Source organism: Capra hircus, chromosome 3 (assembly GCF_001704415.2).
Source record: "Capra hircus breed San Clemente chromosome 3, ASM170441v1, whole genome shotgun sequence".
NCBI classification, from domain to species: Eukaryota; Metazoa; Chordata; class Mammalia; order Artiodactyla; family Bovidae; genus Capra; species Capra hircus.
Window position 1 is genome coordinate 52,045,617 of NC_030810.1, and position 21,106 is coordinate 52,066,722.

Genomic DNA, 21,106 nt, shown 5'->3' on the forward strand with positions numbered 1-21,106 from the left:
GAACCCAGGGCTACCGCAGTGTAGACAGACGCTTAACCGTCTGAGCCACCAGGGAAGTCATAGTAATAAATAGCCTTGGGAAGATTCAGAAATGTTGTGATCTCTCAGGTGATTACGTTCCTCTTTGATTTAAATCACAAACATCCTTCTGCTTTGGGTCCAGTGTTTCAGAGAAAAGTACCCTTTGACCCCTCGAAGCAGAAACGATTTGAGTCTGATAGGTGTCTCCGGATAAAAGTCAAGCTGGAAAACCAACAGACGCCTTTCTGCCAAACTCCTCACCAAGCCCTCTCACCCAGATGCTCAGCCTGCTACGTGACCCTTGCCTGCAGTCTGCCCAGTCCCCGCCTCTGCCACCATTCGCCCTCCAGGTTGTCTCCGCACGGCTGTCAGCCCCGGTCTTCACCCAACAGGGCTCGTCGACTGAATTCAAAGGACCGACGGGAAGATATGCTTTTTCAGGGAAACTCATTGCGTCCTGTCAGGCACCTAGAGCACATTAGACCTCCCTCCAAGATGGCGGCGGCCGCAGAGAGGACCATTGCCTATTGAGCATGCGGTCAACTAAGCCCCGCAGGCTGCCGCCTCCTCAGTCTTTCGTTTTCCTTTCTGTCCCTTCCAACTGAGGCCCCGCCCACAACTTTTGAGGGTGGGCGGGGACATAATATAGGCAGGGACAGATGAGTGCCTAGCCAGGCGCGTCCGTGGAGTTGTCACAACTGGGTTAGAGACTGCATAACCAGACCCGCAGACACCATGATCACGCTGTTTAGGCGAAGCTGCGGGGTGAGAGGAAGAGCAGGGCTCGGCGCGGGTGGGAAGTGGAGGCTGTGGTGTTCGGGAGGAGGCCGGGCGGGGTGGGGAGTTGCTGTGAGGAAGGAGCCCAATTATTAGGCGCCTTGGCACCCGCTTACCCCGCTCCTGGTAGGAACCAGGATTCCGGACCCTCGCCTGGCTTTCGCGCCCACCCATTCCTCGCACTGTGGGACGGAACGCTGTCTGGGTTTTCAGTTTCCTGTATCTCCTTGGCAATTGCCCCGTATATAGATTGCGTGCCCTTTTCAGAATATCTCTTTTCTTTCTCTGGCCTGAGAACCTTCCAAAGATTTCCCAGAGGAGTCTTGTCATATCCTGAAGTAAACCCGTCTTTTAATTGTCCAGGGCCTAAAAATTACAACCGTGTCTTTGCTGAACTAGTTTATTTTCTCTTGGAGGACACTCTCTTGGCTCTCAGTCCCTACACTAAGAAGGAAGTCTTCTGTGATGAATATACTACAAAGTGCAGAATTCAGATAGTCTTTCCCTTGGGTGCCTGCCAAGTAACGAGGAAAAGGAAAATGGAGCAGGTGCTCCTTAGGATAGTTAATATATTTTAATACCCAGTTGGTTTTACAGTATGGAGGGAGGTGCCTCCAGGTTGTGTATGTAAATAAAGGAGAAAAGAAAATCCCAGAGCAGAATTTTCTGTGAAGCTTGTCTGTTTATTCTAGTGTCTCACAGATTTTAAATTGTCTCAGCTACTAGATACAGTTGGCTATCTTAAATATTATTGCCATTTATATGTTATTTATAATTGAGAAAATTATGTCTTGTACCAAAATAGTGTCAGGTTTAGAGTAATTCTAATGGATTCTTGCCCAGTATTTGTCATTGCTATACAAGTTAATGGGTGCTGAAGGCAGAAGTTGAGGGATTTAAAAAATGATTTTAAATGCTGATACCAGGAAAAAAAACCTGGATTTCTCAGTCTTGGGGCTGGGGTGGGGGGTGGGGGGTTGTTGCAGGGACGAAATAGATACAGAAAAACCTGATCCAGAAAATTTATGCCACTTTGACACTCCCATATAACTCAGACTTTTAATTCCTAAGAAATATGCAAAAGTTTTCAATTATAGCTGTGCTGTTATTGAAAAGTTAATGCTTGATTAATGTTGCTACCCTTGGAGGTTTTGAATTCCATATTTCTGGTGGAGAACCCAGAGTTAATAACATTTATAGACGGTTTTGCTTCCAGGACATTAACTTACTTTGATCATCTCGACAGTTACCCAGTAAGGTTAACCTCATTTTCCAGGTTTGGAAAGAAGTTAATAAACAAGTTTGTGGACATTGTTCCCTGGCTGTAACTACCTTTATACTTTGTTTTATGTAACAGATTTTCCTGTAGGGTCATATGCAAACTCTTTGTAAATTATTTTAAATACACTGATAATTCCCTATTTAAAATCTCAACAAACCATTTACCTATATTGAGAGGTCTGATTTTATACCATGCTGTCTAAACACACATTTAGAAGAGGTTTTTATTTTGATTTTCGTGCAATGTTTTTTCTTTATAGAATCTAATAGCAAATTAGGATACTTGAATTGAAAGAGCAGTATAGCAAGGTGATTGATAGCACGAATTCTTCATCATAAATGTTAAGGTAATAATCCTGGTTCCTAATAGAGTGACCTTGGCCAATTTTACTTGACCTTTCTGAGCCCCAGTTTCTTCATATACAAAATAGGAATAAAAATAATTCCTTAGTCTTAGGATTGACTCAGATTCAGGTGCATTAATACATGGAATGTGACTAAACAAGAATAGGTTTGGTGGAGAATGAGTACCTGAGAAACCAAGTTTTAACTCCGAAACAAAATTAATGAAAATTACAAAGAAAATGTGAATTTCTATATTCTGTAATTTAAAAAAATTGTAGTATAAAATATATTATTGAAAGGGTTATTTAAATTAATACATTTGATAGTCTATGTTGTCACTTTACATGCAGGTAATTCTGTTTACAAGTAGAAGTTGTTATCTACAAAGTGGACAGTTTCTTTTCACAGATTTTGAAAAACATAAGCAAGTTCAGTCCTTCATCTTTTAGTAGATTGTTGAATTTCTCTTTTCTTTCAGTGTCTAGCTTAGTAAAATTTAGTTCTGTCAAATTCCTTAAACTGTAAATTGTGTAATTTTGGCTCTCCTTAAACATTTACTCAAGAGTTCCAGTATGGTTTCCAGTTTGATAACTTTAATAAATGCAAGTGGTTACTTTTTGTGTATACTGAACTGTTATGAGTATAAAAATAGATTGCAAAGGAACAATATCTGATTATATCCTTTCTTTCTATGAGTATAAAAATAGGTTGCAAATAATATCTGATTATATTTTTATATATCTTTTTGAAGAAATATGAGTAGATTTCAGAAATTAAGACAAATAGTTGAGTAATGGTTTAAAATAGGGTTAGGAAACTTTTTTGTAAAGAGACAGTAAATATTTTTGGCTTTGTGGACCATGTGGTTTCCCAGCTCTGCTGTGATAGCAGCAATAGACAATGTGATCTGACTGTGTTCCAACAGAATTTTATTTACAAAACTGGGGGGTACCATAGTGTGCTGACTCTTGGCTCAGAACATTCTAAGAATAGTTACAGACAACAGCAGAAAATATATAACATGCTTTCAGGCTAATTTGTTTTGTTCAAGTGAGAAATCTTACAAAATGGAGTTCTTCAAGGGGAAGATTCCCAGAGACATTCTTGGGAGTCTACCAGGGACAGGGAACCAAAGTTGATAAATGAGGCAACTCTTGAATGTAGAGTGATACTATTCATTTTTCCCCCCATTGCAGTTCCCCAGTTACAAGGTGTTCTGGTGCTGGAAGGTGAGATTTCTGGAACAGTGGTTCTAAGTCTACTACCATCCCTGACTCTTACTTGTCTTGGAAATATTCCATTTTAGTACTACAAAGCTACTGATTAGTTTTATTTGCATTGCATTTTTTTAAAAAAATTCCTTTATGATAGGTGTTAAAACATCTGATAATTGACAATACAAAAATCAAATTATGGTTGAAGGCATATAAGTAATGACTTAAACTGTTTTCCTGAATATGGTCAAACAAGTTGCTCTGTTTACTTGTAAATACTTATCAGTATTCTACTTGACTGATGTTTAAATTCCCAAATTTGTTGTAATAAAATTACTCTTTACAGGTACTGAGAAGTCTTTCTCGTTTTGGCTGGAGATCACAACATACAAACACTGTCGTACAATGTGAGCCAGGATCAGGATTTAGTTTTGGTATATATTTGTTTTGTGTTTTGACTTTAAACTTGTATTTGTTATATATATATGAAACTTTTTAAAAAAGACTTTCTATTTCATTATTTATTTATTATTGGCTGCCGCATGGCATATGGGACCTTAGTTCCCTGACCAGGGATTACACCTGTATTCCCTGCAGTGGAAGCTGGAGTCTTAACTATTGGATCAACAGAGAAGTCCATATATGCGACTTTTTATATGTAATTATCTGGAATATGTTTGTAAACAAACTTAGTAATGTCTGTCACCACTTGTAGATTGTTCACTGTTAGTCACACCCATCCTTTCTGATCTTGTTTTCTTCTTCAGCTATAGTACCCTATACATACATCTGTATTAGCAGCGTGTATATATATTCCTGCCATTTTTAAGTAGATCAGTTCCGTTCAGTTGCTCAGTCATGTCCGACTCTTTGCGACCCCATGAATCACAGCACGCCAAGCCTCCCTGTCCATCACCAACTCCTGGAGTTCACTCAGACTCATTTCCATTGAGTCGGTGATGCCATCCAGCCATCTCTTCCTCTGCCATCCTCTTCTCCTCCTGCTGGGGTCCCGCTCCCGTGGATCCAGGGAATTCAAAGTGGGGATGGCATTGGCGAGGAAAACATTTATTTATCAATATAAGATTTGATTAGGAAGAAATAGTGTAGTAGGAAAATTAAGTGGAGAAACAAGGCTGAATAACTTGGCTTACAGGGAAGGCCAATAAAGTCCCAGACAAGGAGCTTGCACCATCTACGTTGGGCCACCAGCGCCCACTTGAATAAAGAAGGGTGCCCCACCTTAGGCTCCCTTTCGTGTGGGTCTTAAAAGCCAGGACAAGTAAGTAGACTTGGTGAGCCACCCCGCTCCAGATGGGAATTCAGCCTGAAATTAGAGTAAAGAGGAGAGGGAGGGAGAGGGAGAAAAAGAGAGAGAGACACGGGGGGAGCCAGATTCCCAAGAAACTAGGCCGAGAGACTAGTCTGAGAAACTGGTCCATCCTTTATTGTTCAGAAGGCTCTTTATACTTTTGATAATACATGGAGATCAATGGGTAACACAAAGTTATGCAGCGTTAGCAGTCCAGACTCTTATCAAAACCAGGCTTTTCTCTCTGCATACCTAATTGTAGACACAAGTCTTAGGTGATTTACATCATCTTCTGGCCAAAAAGGGCCAATTAACATTTTACAGCCTTTTTTCTGATAAGGGTTTGTTAACTAGAAGACTTACTTGTGTTGATCTTCCCAAAGTCTGGTGCCACTCTCAGAAAGCACTAAATAAAGTTACATTCTTACATAGCAAAGATACAGCAATTTGTAACAAGTAAAAGGAGTACAGTGATTTATAACAGAAGAAAAGTAATTAACTCAAAAGTCTGGTGTTGCTAACATCAAAACTACTATATATCTTTTTCTACATCCCGATTACATTGATTAACATCCTCCCAGGTGCCTAAAAGATAAAGACTATGGAGGCCTGGCGGCAATCATTGAGTCAACAGTGAAAACCTGTCACCAATATGATTTTTAGCTCTTTAGAAAAGGCTCTGTATCTTTAAGATCCTCAGCATTTAAAGGAATGGTAAAAACACAATCTTGTAAATCAATCACAGTTATATTGTACCCTTCTGGAACAGCTACTGGGGAAGGGAGCCCAGGTTGTAAAGCCCCCATGTCCTCCATGGTGGCATTAATTGCTCTCAAATCCTGTAAAAGTCGGCATTTACCAGATTTTTTCTGAATGACAAAAATAGGAGTGTTCCAGGGGCTATTGGAGGGCTGTCTGCTGTTTATCTAATCCTTTTGATGGATCATAGCCCATTTGCAGCATCTGAGAGGTTACTTTATCATCAGGATTAAAAAGTAACACTCCCATTTGAGATAGCACGTCCCTTCCCCACAGGATAAAGGGGAGGGAAGGAACGACATAAGATTGGAAAGTTCCACAGGTATCCTCAAATTGCCAATCTAAAATTTTTGCACTTTTGGCTACTGTGGGGGCTCTTCTTATCCCCACCAAGTTATTTTCAGTAGTATGTGTGGGCCAGGAGCTGGGCCAGTCTTTTCCTGAAATGCAAGAAACATCTGCTCCTGTGTCTAATAACCCCGCAATAGACTTGCCATTAATCAGGATAGTTTTCATAGGACGTTTCTGAGTAGTTTCTGTTATCAAAAAAACCATATCGCTAGACCCAAATCCTTTCTCCTGCCTTTCACTCTGAGTAGCTGTGTGCCCTATGGCAGCGCAGTAAGGCAAAAGCAAAAGCTGTGCTATTTGTCCCTGATGAATTTGGAAAGTTTTAGTTGGGGGTGAAATCATTATCTGGATTTCTCCTGTATAATCTGAGTCAACTACTCCAGGGATAATTGTGAGACCTTGCATAGCTAAGGAACTTCTGCCTAATATAATTCCCACTAAACCTGTTGGTAATGGGCCTTTAACTCCTGTAGGGATTTTTATAGTGGGGCTATCTAGTGTTAATATTGTTGAGGTGGTGGAACTGAGGCCCAGTCCTGCGCTGCCTGGGGTTGCTCTGATGAGTTCTGCGACGGGACGAAGGGAATGAATGGGTTCAGTGAAGCTGCCCCAATTGTTGTCGGGGCCTGGGGCTGGCCCCTCAATCCGTTTCCCGACTGCTGGTTAGGGCCCAGAAAAGCTCCATTTCTATGGAATTGTGACCTACATTCTTTTGCCCAATGATATCCTTTTTGACAACGAGGGCAGAGAGACCTAGGGAGATTAGCAGACACAGCCGGGGAGGCAGAATTCGGCAGAGAAGAACGGCTGCTTTTTGGGGACAAGCATGCATAAAGTGCCTTTCCCGTCCGCAAGAGAAGCAGGCCTTGGATAAACCAATATTCTGGCCTGGACTACTGGAATGACTCTTTGACGGGTTATTCCTGTTTGTAAAAAAGGACTGTACTGCCTGCTAATAAGAATTTCCTTTTATGGCTGCAGCTATGGCAATGCCCTGCATCATTGCTGGTCCTACATCTGCACATTGCCTGATATAATCTATTATTTGCCCAGCCTTTTATTATAGGACATAGAATGGCCTGGCAGGTAGAATTAGCATTTTCAAATGCCAGTGTTTTTTATCAGTATTCCAGCTGCCTCAGTATTGGAAATTACTCTGTGGACTGCCTCTGCAAGTCTTGATGTAAAGTCATCATATGGCTCTTCTGGTTTTTGTTTAACATTTGAGGAGGAAGAGGTTGATTCTTTTTCCCTTCAGGTAACAAGCGCCAAGCCCCGAGGGTGCAGGCGGTTACTTGGTTTAGAGTGTTTCTGTCTAATCCCATCTGATCTCTAAGTGTTCCAAAATCATTAGTCCCTGCCAACATACTTTTTACAATGTATCTTGGGCCGTATCTTTGGTTAGCATCAGCCTGTTTTGGGGCAAGATCTTCATATTCAGCTCTCCAAAGTACATATTGCCCTCCAGAAAGACAAGCTTTAGCGACTGTCTTCCAGTCATGGGGTGTCATCCATTTCCCCCGCTAAAGCCTCTACCAATGATACAGTGTACGGGGCTTTAGGCCCATACAAAGCACAAGCCTGTTTGAGTTCTTTAATCATTTTCATTGGAATGGGTTCCCAGTGGGGGGCTCCTCCCCCACCACTTCTATCAAATATTATGGGGAGACAAGCCTCAAGGTGGGGGTCAAATTCATCATCGGGGCTAGAGGAAACCCTTCTTCGGGGAACTTCTAGTGGAGACCCCTCACCCTTACAGGGAGGAGGGGGGCAAGGGGTGTCCTATGTCACTTTCTTCATACTTTGGGGATTTTTTATCTGTTTGGTGTTTAGATCTTATGGATGTTTTATCTGGTGATGTCTGCCTTAAGCTCCTAGATGCATATGACCTGATAGGGGACATTTCTTCTGAGCCTCTGGAAGCAGAAGGCTTAATTGAGGAAATTTCTCTTGAATTCCTGGGAGCAGGTGGTCTGGTTGGGGAAGTTTCTCTTAAACTCCTTGGAGCAGATGATCTAATTGGAGAAGTTTCTCTTAAACTCCTTGGAGCAGGTGATCTAATTAGAGAAGTTTCTCTTAAACTCCTTGGAGCATCTTTATTTAATAAAGGCCAATCCTCATCAGAATGATCTTGAGTTACTACCTCTTCCAAATCTTCCTCATCTGAAAACTGGTCTTTTTTCTCATCTCTATCTTTTACCTTTTCCTGGGCAGTCATTGCAACTAACATTTCATTCAACTGCCGATAGCTAGGTATAGCCTCCTTTTCCTCACTCTCCTCTTCGATAGATACCTTTTTCTCTGCACTTTCCTCTTTAAGATGTACTTTTTCAGATTCAGGGGCAGGGTCTAGAGCGTCCCTAATTATATTCCATAAGGAAAAGGCGTCAGTAGGCACATTTTCTGAGCCATGTTCAGCATGGTAAATTTTTAATTGTTTCCCTACACTCTCCCAAGTATCTAAGTTAACAGTGCCCTCTTCTGGAAACCAAGGACATTGTTCTTGTACAAATGAAAAGAATGAATGAATTTTGGATTTCTTAACTTTAATTCCTCGTTTATTTAGCAACTGCAAGATTACGCCTATAAAAAGCTGTCTTTCTTTTGATTCACTGTTACCCATGTCAGAAAATTAAGTCTTATAGAAAAGTCTGCCTTGACAAAAAGGTTTTACCTTAGCCAAGGGGGGTTTTTAACCCGAAGAAAGGAGGTTTCTTTCAACCTCTAGAAAACCAGGTTTCTCTTAAACCCTTCAACACTTCCCACTCCTACTCACCCTGTCTATCCTACAGGGGGGTCTGCAGCACCTTGAGTGGGGTCCTAGCCATCCCGAACACTCAACACTGGGGAGTAACCGAAAGTACTCCGGGGGGAGTGATTAAATCACTCTGGGGGGAGCAACAGAGAGTGCTCTAGGGGGAGCTTTTGCTCAGAAGAACCTACCTTCGAATAGCCTGTTCAGGCACCACTTGCCAGGGCCCAGCCCCGGTGGATCCAGGGAATTCGAAGCAGGGACGGCGTTGGCGAGGAAAACTAATTTATTTACTAATGTAAGATTAGATTAGGAAGAAATAGTGTAGTAGGAAAATTAAGTGGAGAAACAAGGCTGAATACAGGGAAGGCCAATAAAGTTCCAGACAAGGAGCTTGCACCATCTACATTGGGCCACTGGCGCCCACTTGAATATAGAAGGGTGCCCCACCTTAGGCTCCCTTTCGCGCGGGTCTTAAAAGCCAGGACAAGTAAGTAGACTTGGTGAGCCACCCCGCTCCAGATGGGAATTCAGCCTGAAATTAGAGTAAAGAGGAGAGGGAGGGAGAGGGAGAAAGAGAGACATGAGGGGAGCCAGATTCCCAAGAAACTAGGCCGAGAGACTAGTCTGAGAAACTGGTCCATCCTTTATTGTTCAGAAGGCTCTTTATACTTTTGATAATACATGGAGATCAATGGGTAACACAAAGTTATGCAGCGTTAGCAGTCCAGACTCTTATCAAAACCAGGCTTTTCTCTCTGCATACCTAATTGTAGACACAAGTCTTAGGTGATTTACATCATCTTCTGGCCAAAAAGGGCCAATTAACATTTTACAGCCTTTTTTCTGATAAGGGTTTGTTAACTAGAAGACTTATTTGTGTTGATCTTCCCAAAGTCTGGTGCCACTCTCAGAAAGCACTAAATAAAGTTACATCCTTACATAGCAAAGATACAGCAATTTGTAACAAGTAAAAGGAGTACAGTGATTTATAACAAAAGAAAAGTAATTAACTCAAAAGTCTGGTGTTGCTAACATCAAAACTACTATATATCTTTTTCTACATCCCGATCACATGGATTAACATCCTCCCAGGTGCCTAAAAGATAAAGACTATGGAGGCCTGGCGGCAATCATTGAGTCAACAGTGAAAACCCATTACCAATATAATTTTTAGCTCTTTAGAAAAGGCTCTGTATCTTTAAGATGCTTTAAGCTTTGTGCCTCTCTTGGTTGGGGGGCTGTAAGCAATTCACAAGCTGTAAGAGATCCGGGGGAACCTGTTAGGCAAGCTAGAGAGTTATCAGAGGGGGTTTAACCTGAAACATCCCTTTCAAATGCAGAAGACTAAAGCCCTGATTAGATTTTTTGCAGAGAATATTGGAAGAGTGGAAAAGCAGGCAGATTCTTATTATGGGTGGAGTAGATGCTCAGGAAATTCCAGGGGGAAAACCTGAGGTCTGATTAGCCTTGCCATCAGAGCTCTGCCGCATGACCTTGTCACGGGTGGAATTCCTCACGCTGGCTCCCAGCATCCTCCTGCCCCTAATCCCTCCCAGGATTGGGGTCTTTTCCAGTGAGTCAACTCTTCACATGAGGTGGCCAAAGTATCAGAGTTTCAGCTTCAGCATCAGTCCTTCCAATGAACATCCAGGACTGATCTCCTTTAGGATAGACTGGTTGGATCTCCTTGCAGTGAGAGGGACTCTCAAGAGTCTTCTCCAGCACCACAGTTCAAAAGCATCAATTCTTCGGTGCTCAGCTTTCTTCACAGTCCAACTCTCACATCCATACATGATCACTGGAAAAACCATAGCCTTGACTAGACATACCTTTATTGGCAAAGTAATATCTCTGCTTTTCAATATGCTATCTAGGTTGGTTATAACCTTCCTTCCAAGGAGTAAGCGTCTTTTAATTTCATGGCTGCAATCACCATCTGCAGTAATTTTGGAGGCACCCAAATTAAGTCTGACACTGTTTCCCCTTCTGTCTGCCATGAAGTGATGGGGCCAGATGCCATGATTTTAGTTTTCTGAATGTTGAGCTTTAAGCCAACTTTTTCCATCTCTTTCACTTTCATTAAGAGGCTTTTTAGTTCCTCTTTACATTCTGCCATAAGGGTGGTGTCATCTGCATATTTGAGGTTATTGATATTTCTCTCAGCAGTCTTCATTCCAGTTTGTGCTTCTTCCAACCCAGCGTTTGCCCAGCGTTTCTCATGATGTACTCTGCATAGAAGTTAAATAAGCAGGGTGACAATATACACCCTTGACGTACTCCTTTTCCTATTTGGAACCAGTCTGTTGTTCCATGTCCAGTTCTAACTGTTGCTTCCTGACCTGTATATAGGTTTCTCAAGAGGCAGGTAGAGGGTCTGGTATTCCTATCTCTTTCAGAATTTTCCAGTTTATTGTGATCCACGGAGTCAAAGGCTTTGGCATAGTCAATAAAGCAGAAATAGATGCTTTTCTGGAACTCTCTTGCATTTTCCATGATCCAGCTGATGTTGGTAATTTGATCTCTGGTTCCTCTGCCTTTTCTAAAACCATCTTGAACATCCGGAAGTTCATGGTTCATGTACTGCTGAAGCCTGGCTTGGAGAATTTTGAGCGTTACTTTACTAGTGTGTGAGATGAGTGCAATTGTGCAGTAGTTTGAGCATTCTTTGGCATTGCCTTTCTTTGGGGTTGGAATGAAAACTGACCTTTTCCAGTCCTGTGGCCACTGCTGAGTTTTGCAAATTTGCTGGCATATTGAGTGCAGCACTTTCACAGCATCGTCTTTCAGGATTTGAAACAGCTCCACTGGAATTCCATCACCTCCACTAGCTTTGTTCATAGTGATGCTTTCTAAGGCCCACTTGACTTCACATTCCAAGATGTCTGGCTCTAGATGAGTGATCACATCATCATGATTATCTGGATCGTGAAGATCTTTTTTGTACAGTTCTTCAGTGTATTCTTGCCACCTCTTCTTAATATCTTCATAAATAACAAATCGACTGTTTCATGTGAATAGTCTTCAACTTAGAAAAGAATGCAACAAATACTTCTTAAACATTATTAGATACACATTGCTAGGTTTCTACTAATAAGCCAGAGTCTAGTTTGGCCATCATATATGGAACAGCAGTTTGTTGCTAAATGTGGTTCTTAGTCTTGGGATTGGGGAGCCATGTGGTGTTGGGGGAAAACAGAATAACATTTGCCTTCCCCTTTTCTTTTGAAAATGAAGACCAGGCAAAGAATATGAAATAATAACACTTTTCTTCAGTATCCTTTGCCCCCTAGAGTGCTTCTTGCTTCAGAAGTATTACCGTTTCTCTAGTTTAAAAACCCATTTTCTCAATTCACTTGGTTTCAGAAAAAAGTTAAAAGGCAGCTGAGATAATGAAATCATACCCTGAAAGAAATAACAAACTCAAAACTCCCTAGGGTTAACATTTTCAGTTTTTATTTTTTAAGATTGTCAGCATCCATATGAAGTTTTTTCAACAGATTTAGGTGAAAATTTCACATCAGTGTGAGGATAGCAGTTTGGGACACTGTATCTTCTTATTTTCTTATTGAGATATTAACATAGGTTTGGTATCATTGCTATTTAGTTTCAGTTTGTCACATACAGATTCATACCCAGTAGTAAGAGACTAGCAGTAGAAATCTGTGGCGATTTGGTGGGTGACAGTGGAGGAGATAGATATAAGTGTTTCAGAGGGAGATTGTGGAGATCAAGTAAAGGAATAGTGATAACACCTGTGACCAGTTGCACCTATCTGTAAGACAGGGTTTATTTGAAGATTAAATTATATGACATAGGTGAAATTCTAGCATATAGTGATGGGATCAAAGTACGTTCTCAAACAATACATAATAGATCCTAGCCTTCCCTACCCCTTTGCCACTCACAGTCTTGATATGTTGTTGTTGTGCAGTCGCTAAGTTGTGTCTGACTGTTTTTGACCCTATGGACTGCAGGACGCCAGGCTTCCCTGTCCTTCACTGTCTCCCAGAGTTTGCTCGAATTCCTGTGCATTGAGTTGGTAATGCTATCTAACCATTTCATCCTCTGCTGTACTCTTCTTTTGCCTTCAATCTCTCCCAGCATCCAGGTCTTTCCCAGTGAATCAGCTCTTTGTATCAAGTGGCCAAAGTACTGAATCTTCAGCATCAGTCCGTTCGTGATCATTCAGGGCTGATTTCCTTTAGGATTGACTGGCTTGATCTCCTTGCTCTCCAAGGGACTCTTCAAGAATTTTCTCCAGGATGATTCAAAAGCACCAATTCTCCAGCACTCAGCCTTCTGTATGGTCCAACTCTCACATCCATACATGACTACTGGAAAAACCATAGCTTTGACTAGATGGACCTTTGTTGGGCAAAGTAGTGTCTTTGCTTTTTAATATGCTGCCTAGGTTTGTCATAGCTTTCCTTCCAAGGAGCAGAAAGAAAGAAAGTTAAGTCGCGCAGTCGTGTCTTTGCGACCCCATAGACTGTAGCCTGCCAGACTCCTCCACCCATGGGATTTTCCAGGCAAGAGTACTGGAGTGGGTTGCCATTTCCTTCTCCAGAGGATCTTCCTGACCCAGGGATCAAACCTGGGTCTCCCACATTGTAGGCAGATGCTTTACCATTTGAGCCACCAGGGAAGCCTTGCTCCAAGGAGCAAGCATCTTTTAATTTCATGGCTATAGTCACCATCAGCAGTGGAATCCAAGGGGGGAAAAAAAAATCTCTTACTGCTTCTACTTTTCGTCCTTCTATTTGCCACTAAGTGATGGGACTGGATGCCATGATCTTCATTTTTTGAATTCTGAATTTTAAACTAGCTTTTTCACTGTCTTCTTTCACCCTCATCAAGAGACTGTTTAGTTCCTCTTCACTTTCTACCATTAGAGTGGTATCATTTGCATATCTGTGGTTGTTGATATTTCTCCCGGTGATCTTGATTACAATTTAGGATTCATCCAGCCAGTATTTCAGTCCAGTATTCCACATGATGTACCCTGCATATAAGTGAAATAAACGCAGTGACAATATATAGCCTTGATATACTCCTTTCTCAATTTGGAACCAGCTCATTCTTCCATGTTAGGTTTTAGCTATTGCTTCTTGACCTGCATATAGGTTTCTCAGGAGACAGGTAAGGTAGTTTGGTATTCCTGTCTCTTTAAGAATTTCCCACAGTGTGTTGTGATCTACACAGTCAAAGATGTTTGTGTAGTCAATGAAGCAGAAGTAGATATTTTTTGGCATTCCCTTGCTTTCTCTATGATCCAACAAATGTTGGCACTTTGATCTCTGGTTCCTCTGCTTTTTCTAAATCCAGCCTGAATATCTGGAAGTTCTCAGTTCATGTACTGCTGAAGCCTAGCTTGAAGGATTTTGAGCATAACCTTACTAGGATGCAGGATGAATGCAATTGTACAGTAGTTTGAACATTGCCCTTTTTTGGGATTGGAATGAAAACTGACCTTTTCCAGTCCTGTGGCCACTGCTGAATTTTCCAAATGTTGTTGACATATTGAGTGCAGCGCTTTAACAGCATCATTTTTTAGAATTTGAAATAGCTCAACTGGAATTCCATCACCTCAACTAGCTTTGTTGGTGGTAATGCTTCCTAAGGCCTGCTTGACTTCACACTCCAGGATATCTGACTCTAGGTGAGTGACTACCCCATTGTGGTTATATGGGTCATTAAGACCTTTTTGGTATAGTTCTTCTGCGTATTCTTACCACCTCTTCTGCTTCTGTTAGGTCTTTACCATTTGTGTCCTTTATCATGCTCATCCTTGCATGAAATGTTCCCTTGATATATCCAGTTTTCTTGAAGAGATCTCTAGTCTTTCCTATTTTATTGTTTTTCTCTACTTTTCATTGTTCATTTAAGAAGGCTTTCTTTTCTCTTCTTGATATTCTCTGGAACTCTGGATTTTATCTGTAAAATGAGAGATTTTATTTTAGGCTATTGAATACCAAATTTCTAATGTCTTTTATATTTTATTTCACACATCCCTATACAAATTATTGCTATAATCCTAAACATTCTTATTTTTCTTTCTTACCTTTCTGTCTTTTCTTTCATTCTTCTTGCCCAAAACGTCATATATTGCTCTTAAATTTTACCTATCCTTTAATGTTGGATGCAACTATAATAAAACTGCATGTTAGTGCAGAATTGAAAAAAATCAGTAGTAATTGGCTTCTGTGCTTGGTCCAGCCACCCTATTTCTTTCATTAATTTAAGAAGCCTTCCCACCACTTTTGTCAGTTGCTTTGGGCTCCTTTGTAAACTTAAGTTATCTGAGTTTAAAGGAGGAGTAAAATTGAAGTTATGGTATTCTTATGATATTTTGTACAAGTTTAATTGGTGTATGGTCACTTGTCATGTCTTACCTCCCTAATAGATTGATTCTTGAGGTCAGGATATGTCTTACATATTAGTTTCATTTCAGTATTAGTAAAAATATGATGATTCTGCTTCAGAGTTAAGAATAAGAAAAATTGTTTTTACTTTAATACTGGGAAGAGAAAAACTTGTTTGTATCTGTTACTCATTTGTAAAAGCGAGAAATCTTACCTACCTTTTTGGCATTAATATTGACATAGATTTAATTATATGGTACAGTGAAATCTTGAGTAGTCTGAAAGCACATTGCACTGTAACTTTTTGGCTATCAAAGGTGAAAGTCTCCATTATAATTATAAATATCTACATACTGACTCAGAGAAGGCAATGGCACCCCACTCCAGTACTCTTGCCTGGAAAATCCCATGGATGGAGGAGCCTGGTAGGCTGCAGTCCATGGGGGCGCTAAGGGTCGGACAGGACTGAGCAACTTCACTTTCACTTTGCACTTTCATGCATTGGAGAAGGAAATGGCAACCCACTCCAGTGTTCTTGCTTGGAGAATCCCAGGGACGGCGGAGCCTGGTGGGCTGCCATCTGTGGGGTCGCACAGAGTCGGACACGACTGAAGCGACTTAGCAGCAGCAGCACATACTGACTTCATTTTCTCAACTCATTGTCCTATTTAAATATTTTAAAAATAACTTTCCCTTAGAATTCACTGAACAACAGAAAGAATTTCAAGCTACTGCTCGTTAATTTGCCAGGGAGGAAATAATTCCAGTTGCTGCAGAATATGATAAAATGGGCGAGGTAGGTATATGCACTTTAAGGAGTGAAAGTCTGACAAATTTTACAAGATTTTAAATATAAGTAGATTTTAAATATAACTTTTTTCCTCTATTATTATTATATTTCTTTCAGTACCCTGTCCCATTAATTAAAAGAGCCTGGGAGCTTGGTTTAATGAATACACGCATTCCAGAAAGTTGTGGTAAGCTTTCTTTACATTTTTAATCCTAGCATGCATATGAACAAGAAAACTCTAAAACTCTATTCAGTCATTCTTTCAAATATTTGTCACCATTAAATGGTTTTGTACCTATGTGCCCCTGTATAGTGGAGAAGGCAATGACAACCTACTCCAGTACTCTTGCCTGGAAAATCCAGAGGACAGAGGAGCCAGATAGGATGCAGTCCGTGGGGTTGCGAAGAGTCGGACACGACTGAGCAACTTCACTTTCACTTTTCACTTTCATGCATTGGAGAAGGAAATGGCAACCCACTCCAGTGTTCTTGCCTGGAGAATCCCAGGGACGGCGGAGCCTGGTGTGCTGCGTCTGTGGGGTCGCACAGAGTCGGACACCATTGAAGCGACTTAGCAGCAGCAGCCCCTGTATAGACTTCAATGTTTGCCAGCTTTTAGAAGCCTTGTACTCAACAATCAGAGGCATTCTTCCTTCTTTATAACTGGTTCCAAAGTGGGGTTTCCCTGGTAGCTCAGATGGTAAAGAATCTGCCTGCAATGCTGGAGACTCAAGTTCAATCCCTGGGTCAGGAACATCCCTGGAGAACGAAATGCAACCCACTCAATTATTCTTGCCTGGAGAATGCCATGGGCAGAGGAACCTGGCAGGCTAAAAATCCCAGTCGACCTAGTGATTAAATCACAATGTTAGCTTAATCCTTGTTAATCCTTTGTCTAGGTTGGTTGAGTTGTTGCTTTTAAATTCTACTTTCTTTTTTTTTTTTAATTTTTTAAATTTTAAAATCTTTAATTCTACTTTCAATTTTACATTTAATTGAGACTTCCTTTCACTCCTTTCCTCAAAGGGTCAAACTTTTAGCAAAGTTGAATCAAATTTTTACAAAATCAAGGTGAAGCAGGAAGACAGGTCCACATTACAAATAGTAAGAGAGCTTTTTGAAATTTTAAAACTAATTTTAGCTTTATATAACGAAGTATACTTTGTTACTGTACTGGCCCAAAATCTTTTAATTTCTTGTGTTATAGATATTGTATTTGTAAATTTGCTTTTAAGATTAAGTTAACCTAATTGTTATATTGCAAGTCATTTAAATAATTTGCCTTTATTTCTGTTGAGATGTGCTATGTATTACAATGGGCTCTTAAAACATTTTGATATCGTAGGAGGTCTTGGACTTGGAAGTTTTGATAACTGTTTAATTATTGAAGAATTGGCTTATGGATGTACAGGGGTTCAGACTGCTATTGAAGCAAATTCTCTAGGGGTAAGTTATTTAGAAAATTAATTGGCTAACTGAGCTGTGGTTAATGAAAAAATCCTGCTAGGTTAGGTTAGTTGGCAGAACACAGTTTTCTTCTAAAAAACAAACAAACAAACAAACAAACAAACCCACAAGGTTCTGCAGTGAAGCCTGGATTTTTACTCCATGAGTTGATTGTTCTGACCTTTTTGTGGTTTGTACTTGGAGTCCTGCCTGTCCTTGTGGGTAAACTGTACACTTGGCTGTGGCTTCAGTGGCAATTCTTAGATAAGGTCATTCAGGAGAAGGATTGGGATGACTTGCTGCCACTGCCAGCAATGCTGAAGTTTAGTGACTAAGTCTTAGGAGACCTGATCATATGTACCATGTCATTTATTATAAATTTAATTATTTATCTGTGCATTTTACTACAGTAGAGGTTTACATATTACATTACGAACAAGTCCTATATAACTTAGTTGTATGTGCATACTTGGATTAACAGATTTATATCCTTTATTTATAACCCTTGTGGTGTTAGCTCTCTGACTTAGAGGCAGAATAAAGGCCATTTCTTTGGGCTTACACTTGGGGAAAAATAGTTGTCTTGTTTTGAATTATAGTGTTATATTTGAATTTACTAGGAATTCCCTGGAAGTCCAGTGGTTTCAACTCTGAGTTTTCACTGCTCCGAGGGCCTGGGTTCAGTCCCTGGTTGGGAAACTAAAACCCCACAAGCTGTGCAGCGAGGCCAGAAATAAAGAAAGAATTGACATACCTAATTTTAAAATATCTTGCTTTTTTAATGTCACTTCCCTTTGGTTGACAGCAAATGCCTGTTATTATTGCTGGAAATGATCAACAACAAAAGAAATATTGGGGGAGAATGACTGAGGAGCCATTAATGTGTATGAGTATATGCAGCAGCTACTTTATTTCACATTTAAGAAAGGAATAAAAATAGAAGAAGAAAGGAATAAGCGTGCTCTTTTTCCTTTTCAGTCTGTATATATACATTGGGCTATGTAACATGTTAAGACAAAAGCAACATATTTAAGTACAGTAGTGTTTCTGGGATGCCAAAAAGTTTCATAAAATTATTCTCTTGCCTGTTTCCAGAAAAAAGAAACCTACTTATGATGTTTCTAGGATGCCAGAAAAGTATCATAAGAATCCTCTAACTTATTTCCAGGCAAGAAATATCTACTTAATGGAGCACTCTGGAGCTCTCGAACTGAGTAGTTGTGTGTCAGGAAGTTCAGATCGAATATATAATTCTAGGTGTTTGAACTAATAGTTTATTGAACTAATAAGAAATTAATATGACTGACAAGGTAACTGTTGAATGACTGAGTGACTTCAGGAGAAGAGTTATAGATTTTATTTAATTTTCTGAGAGTTACTCAACTAATTTTTAAATTGGATTTTTTTTAAAAAGATATTTTCATACATTTTACACACATGCATACTGAGTTTTTATTTTGAAAGTGACTTTACATAAGGATTTTTTCTTTCTTTTAGGTATTAGTGAAACAGATTTCAGTCTAGGGTCTGATTGTGATACTGAAACCTAGTAAATGGTTATTAGTTTTGAGCTACTTGTGAGAATCAGTCTGAAAGAATAGGAAGTAACATTTGAAAATATTTTAAGTTTGTTTCAGGGCCTACATTTCAGGCAAACTAATAAAAGACATTTATATGTATTTCCTACTTAATTGTCAATTTGTTTCAACAAATGAAAGTTTCTTAGAAGGCTAAATTTCAATATTATCTAAGAATTGTGTGAAACATCCATGTTCTTTTCTTGTAATGTATAAAATGTTAGAAACAAGCTAAAAAATTGTAGCATAGAGAGATGGTTAGAAGAACTTAATGTACTGATAAGAGTATTTGTAATTATCTTATTAGTTATAAATAGGTATTTCTAAAATATTAAAGTCTTTTAAAAGTAGTTTAAATATTTTAAACATTTCTTTGACAGTTTTGTTATTCATATCTTTAATATACATAAAAATATATTCATTCTAGTCACTAAAATATTGTGATCTCTGAATTAATAATGGTTTGCTGTACATTTTCCCCCTTCTAGCTCATAATATATACTCAAATATGTATCTAGTGCAATTGATATACTCAAATATGAAGCCAAGGGTGAACATGAAGATAATCAATAGGTATATTAATTCAAAGTATTGCTTAATTTATACTGTTTCAGTTAATGCCCAATAATATTTATAAAATTATAGTATTATTGTTTTTTAAAACTTTCTAGAAATTAATATTTAAAATTTTTTCTGATTATGAAAATGATATAGAAGATTTAGAAAGATATGAAGAAGAACAAAAATGTCTGTAATCCCTCAGATATGAAGTTAACTGGTATAACTGTCTTACTGTATTACTGTATATTCTATTTGATTTTTTAATACATACAGATGTATTTTTCACGGTTATGGTCATATGTGCAGTTTTATATCCTTTTTAATATAATAAGCACTTTTATGCTCTACTTTTTAAATACTGTGATATTTTTTACTACATAATATGCTATCTCATTGATATACTATAAATTATTTCACTAGTCCATATTATTGAATATTTAAATTCCTTAGATTGTTGCTTTTAAAAATAATGTCATGGTAAAAATTTATACAGAAAAAGATAAGTCTTTGGGCTTAACTTTACAGGGTTAATACATATTTGTAAGACTTAATCTCTTGCCAGATCGTGTGATCAGTTATACTCTTTTTGAGGATATGAGAACAGAAATAAATAAGGGTAACACTGTGATTGTTTTTTTTTATTGGAGTATTATTGCTTTAGAGTGTTGAGTTAGCTTCTGCTGTATAATGAAGTGTATCAGCTATATGTACTCAACACATATATCCCCTCCTCTTAGACCTTCCTCCTACTCCCTCCATCCCACCCCTCTAGGTTATCACAGAGCAAGGAGCTGTATAATTATTTTTCAATACCACTTAGTACAGAAAATTTTTCCAAAAATCAAAACTAATTGCATTATTGTATATATATATATGTATATATATATATTAAAATAATAAGAAACCTATTTCTTTTTTAAAAATTGGGTGAAATTTTTTAAACAGCATATACCTAAAATATATACAATATTAGATGGCTAGAAACAAGTATTAGACTGTTAGAACAAGCTTGTCATAGGCAAGACCTTCAGTAAACTTATTTGTCCAAACATGGTCTAAGAACTTTGAAGTGTCTGAAAAATCCTAACAGTGGTAAAGAAAACTCTTGTCATAAAACCATGCATTTCCAGTGGAACTGGGAAGTATTAATAGCTGAAATGTAACTGAAACAATGCTAAAGTTGAGGTTCCAAGACCTATCTTCAAGCAATGTAGTAGCAGTAGGATCTTATATAGTTACTTAGCTTCAAAATCTCTTCTGAAAATAGGGCATATAACAGCTTAGAAGCATACAGTAAGATAAAGTACTTATGTTTTTATAAGAATATCTTCACATAGTGTCCCTTTTGCAATATAATAGAGAAATTTCTTTCATAGCTAATACCAGGGGAAACTTTGTTTCTCTTTAACTGCCATTCATTCATCCATCCATTCACTTAATATCTGAATTCCTTGCTATATGCCAGTTTACACATACAGATAGAATTTTTTGTTTTGGTAAGTAGGAAGCATAGAGCCAGTTTTATAGTCCTCTGTTAGTAATTATCTGAACCTCA

At 39.0% G+C, this 21,106-nt stretch overlaps 1 protein-coding gene across 1 annotated transcript in view; it reads left to right on the plus strand.

The window, feature by feature from the left end:
- Positions 724 to 21,106, plus strand: part of LOC102190925 (medium-chain specific acyl-CoA dehydrogenase, mitochondrial) — a 42,473-nt gene continuing 22,090 nt past the window's right edge. The window contains exons 1-5 of the mRNA XM_018045557.1: positions 724 to 786; positions 3,985 to 4,072; positions 16,085 to 16,154; positions 17,313 to 17,413; positions 18,219 to 18,299. Of these exons, the coding sequence (XP_017901046.1) occupies positions 16,127 to 16,154; positions 17,313 to 17,413; positions 18,219 to 18,299 (210 nt within the window). The 5' untranslated portion in view covers positions 724 to 786; positions 3,985 to 4,072; positions 16,085 to 16,126. The remainder of the gene's footprint in view (positions 787 to 3,984; positions 4,073 to 16,084; positions 16,155 to 17,312; positions 17,414 to 18,218; positions 18,300 to 21,106) is intronic.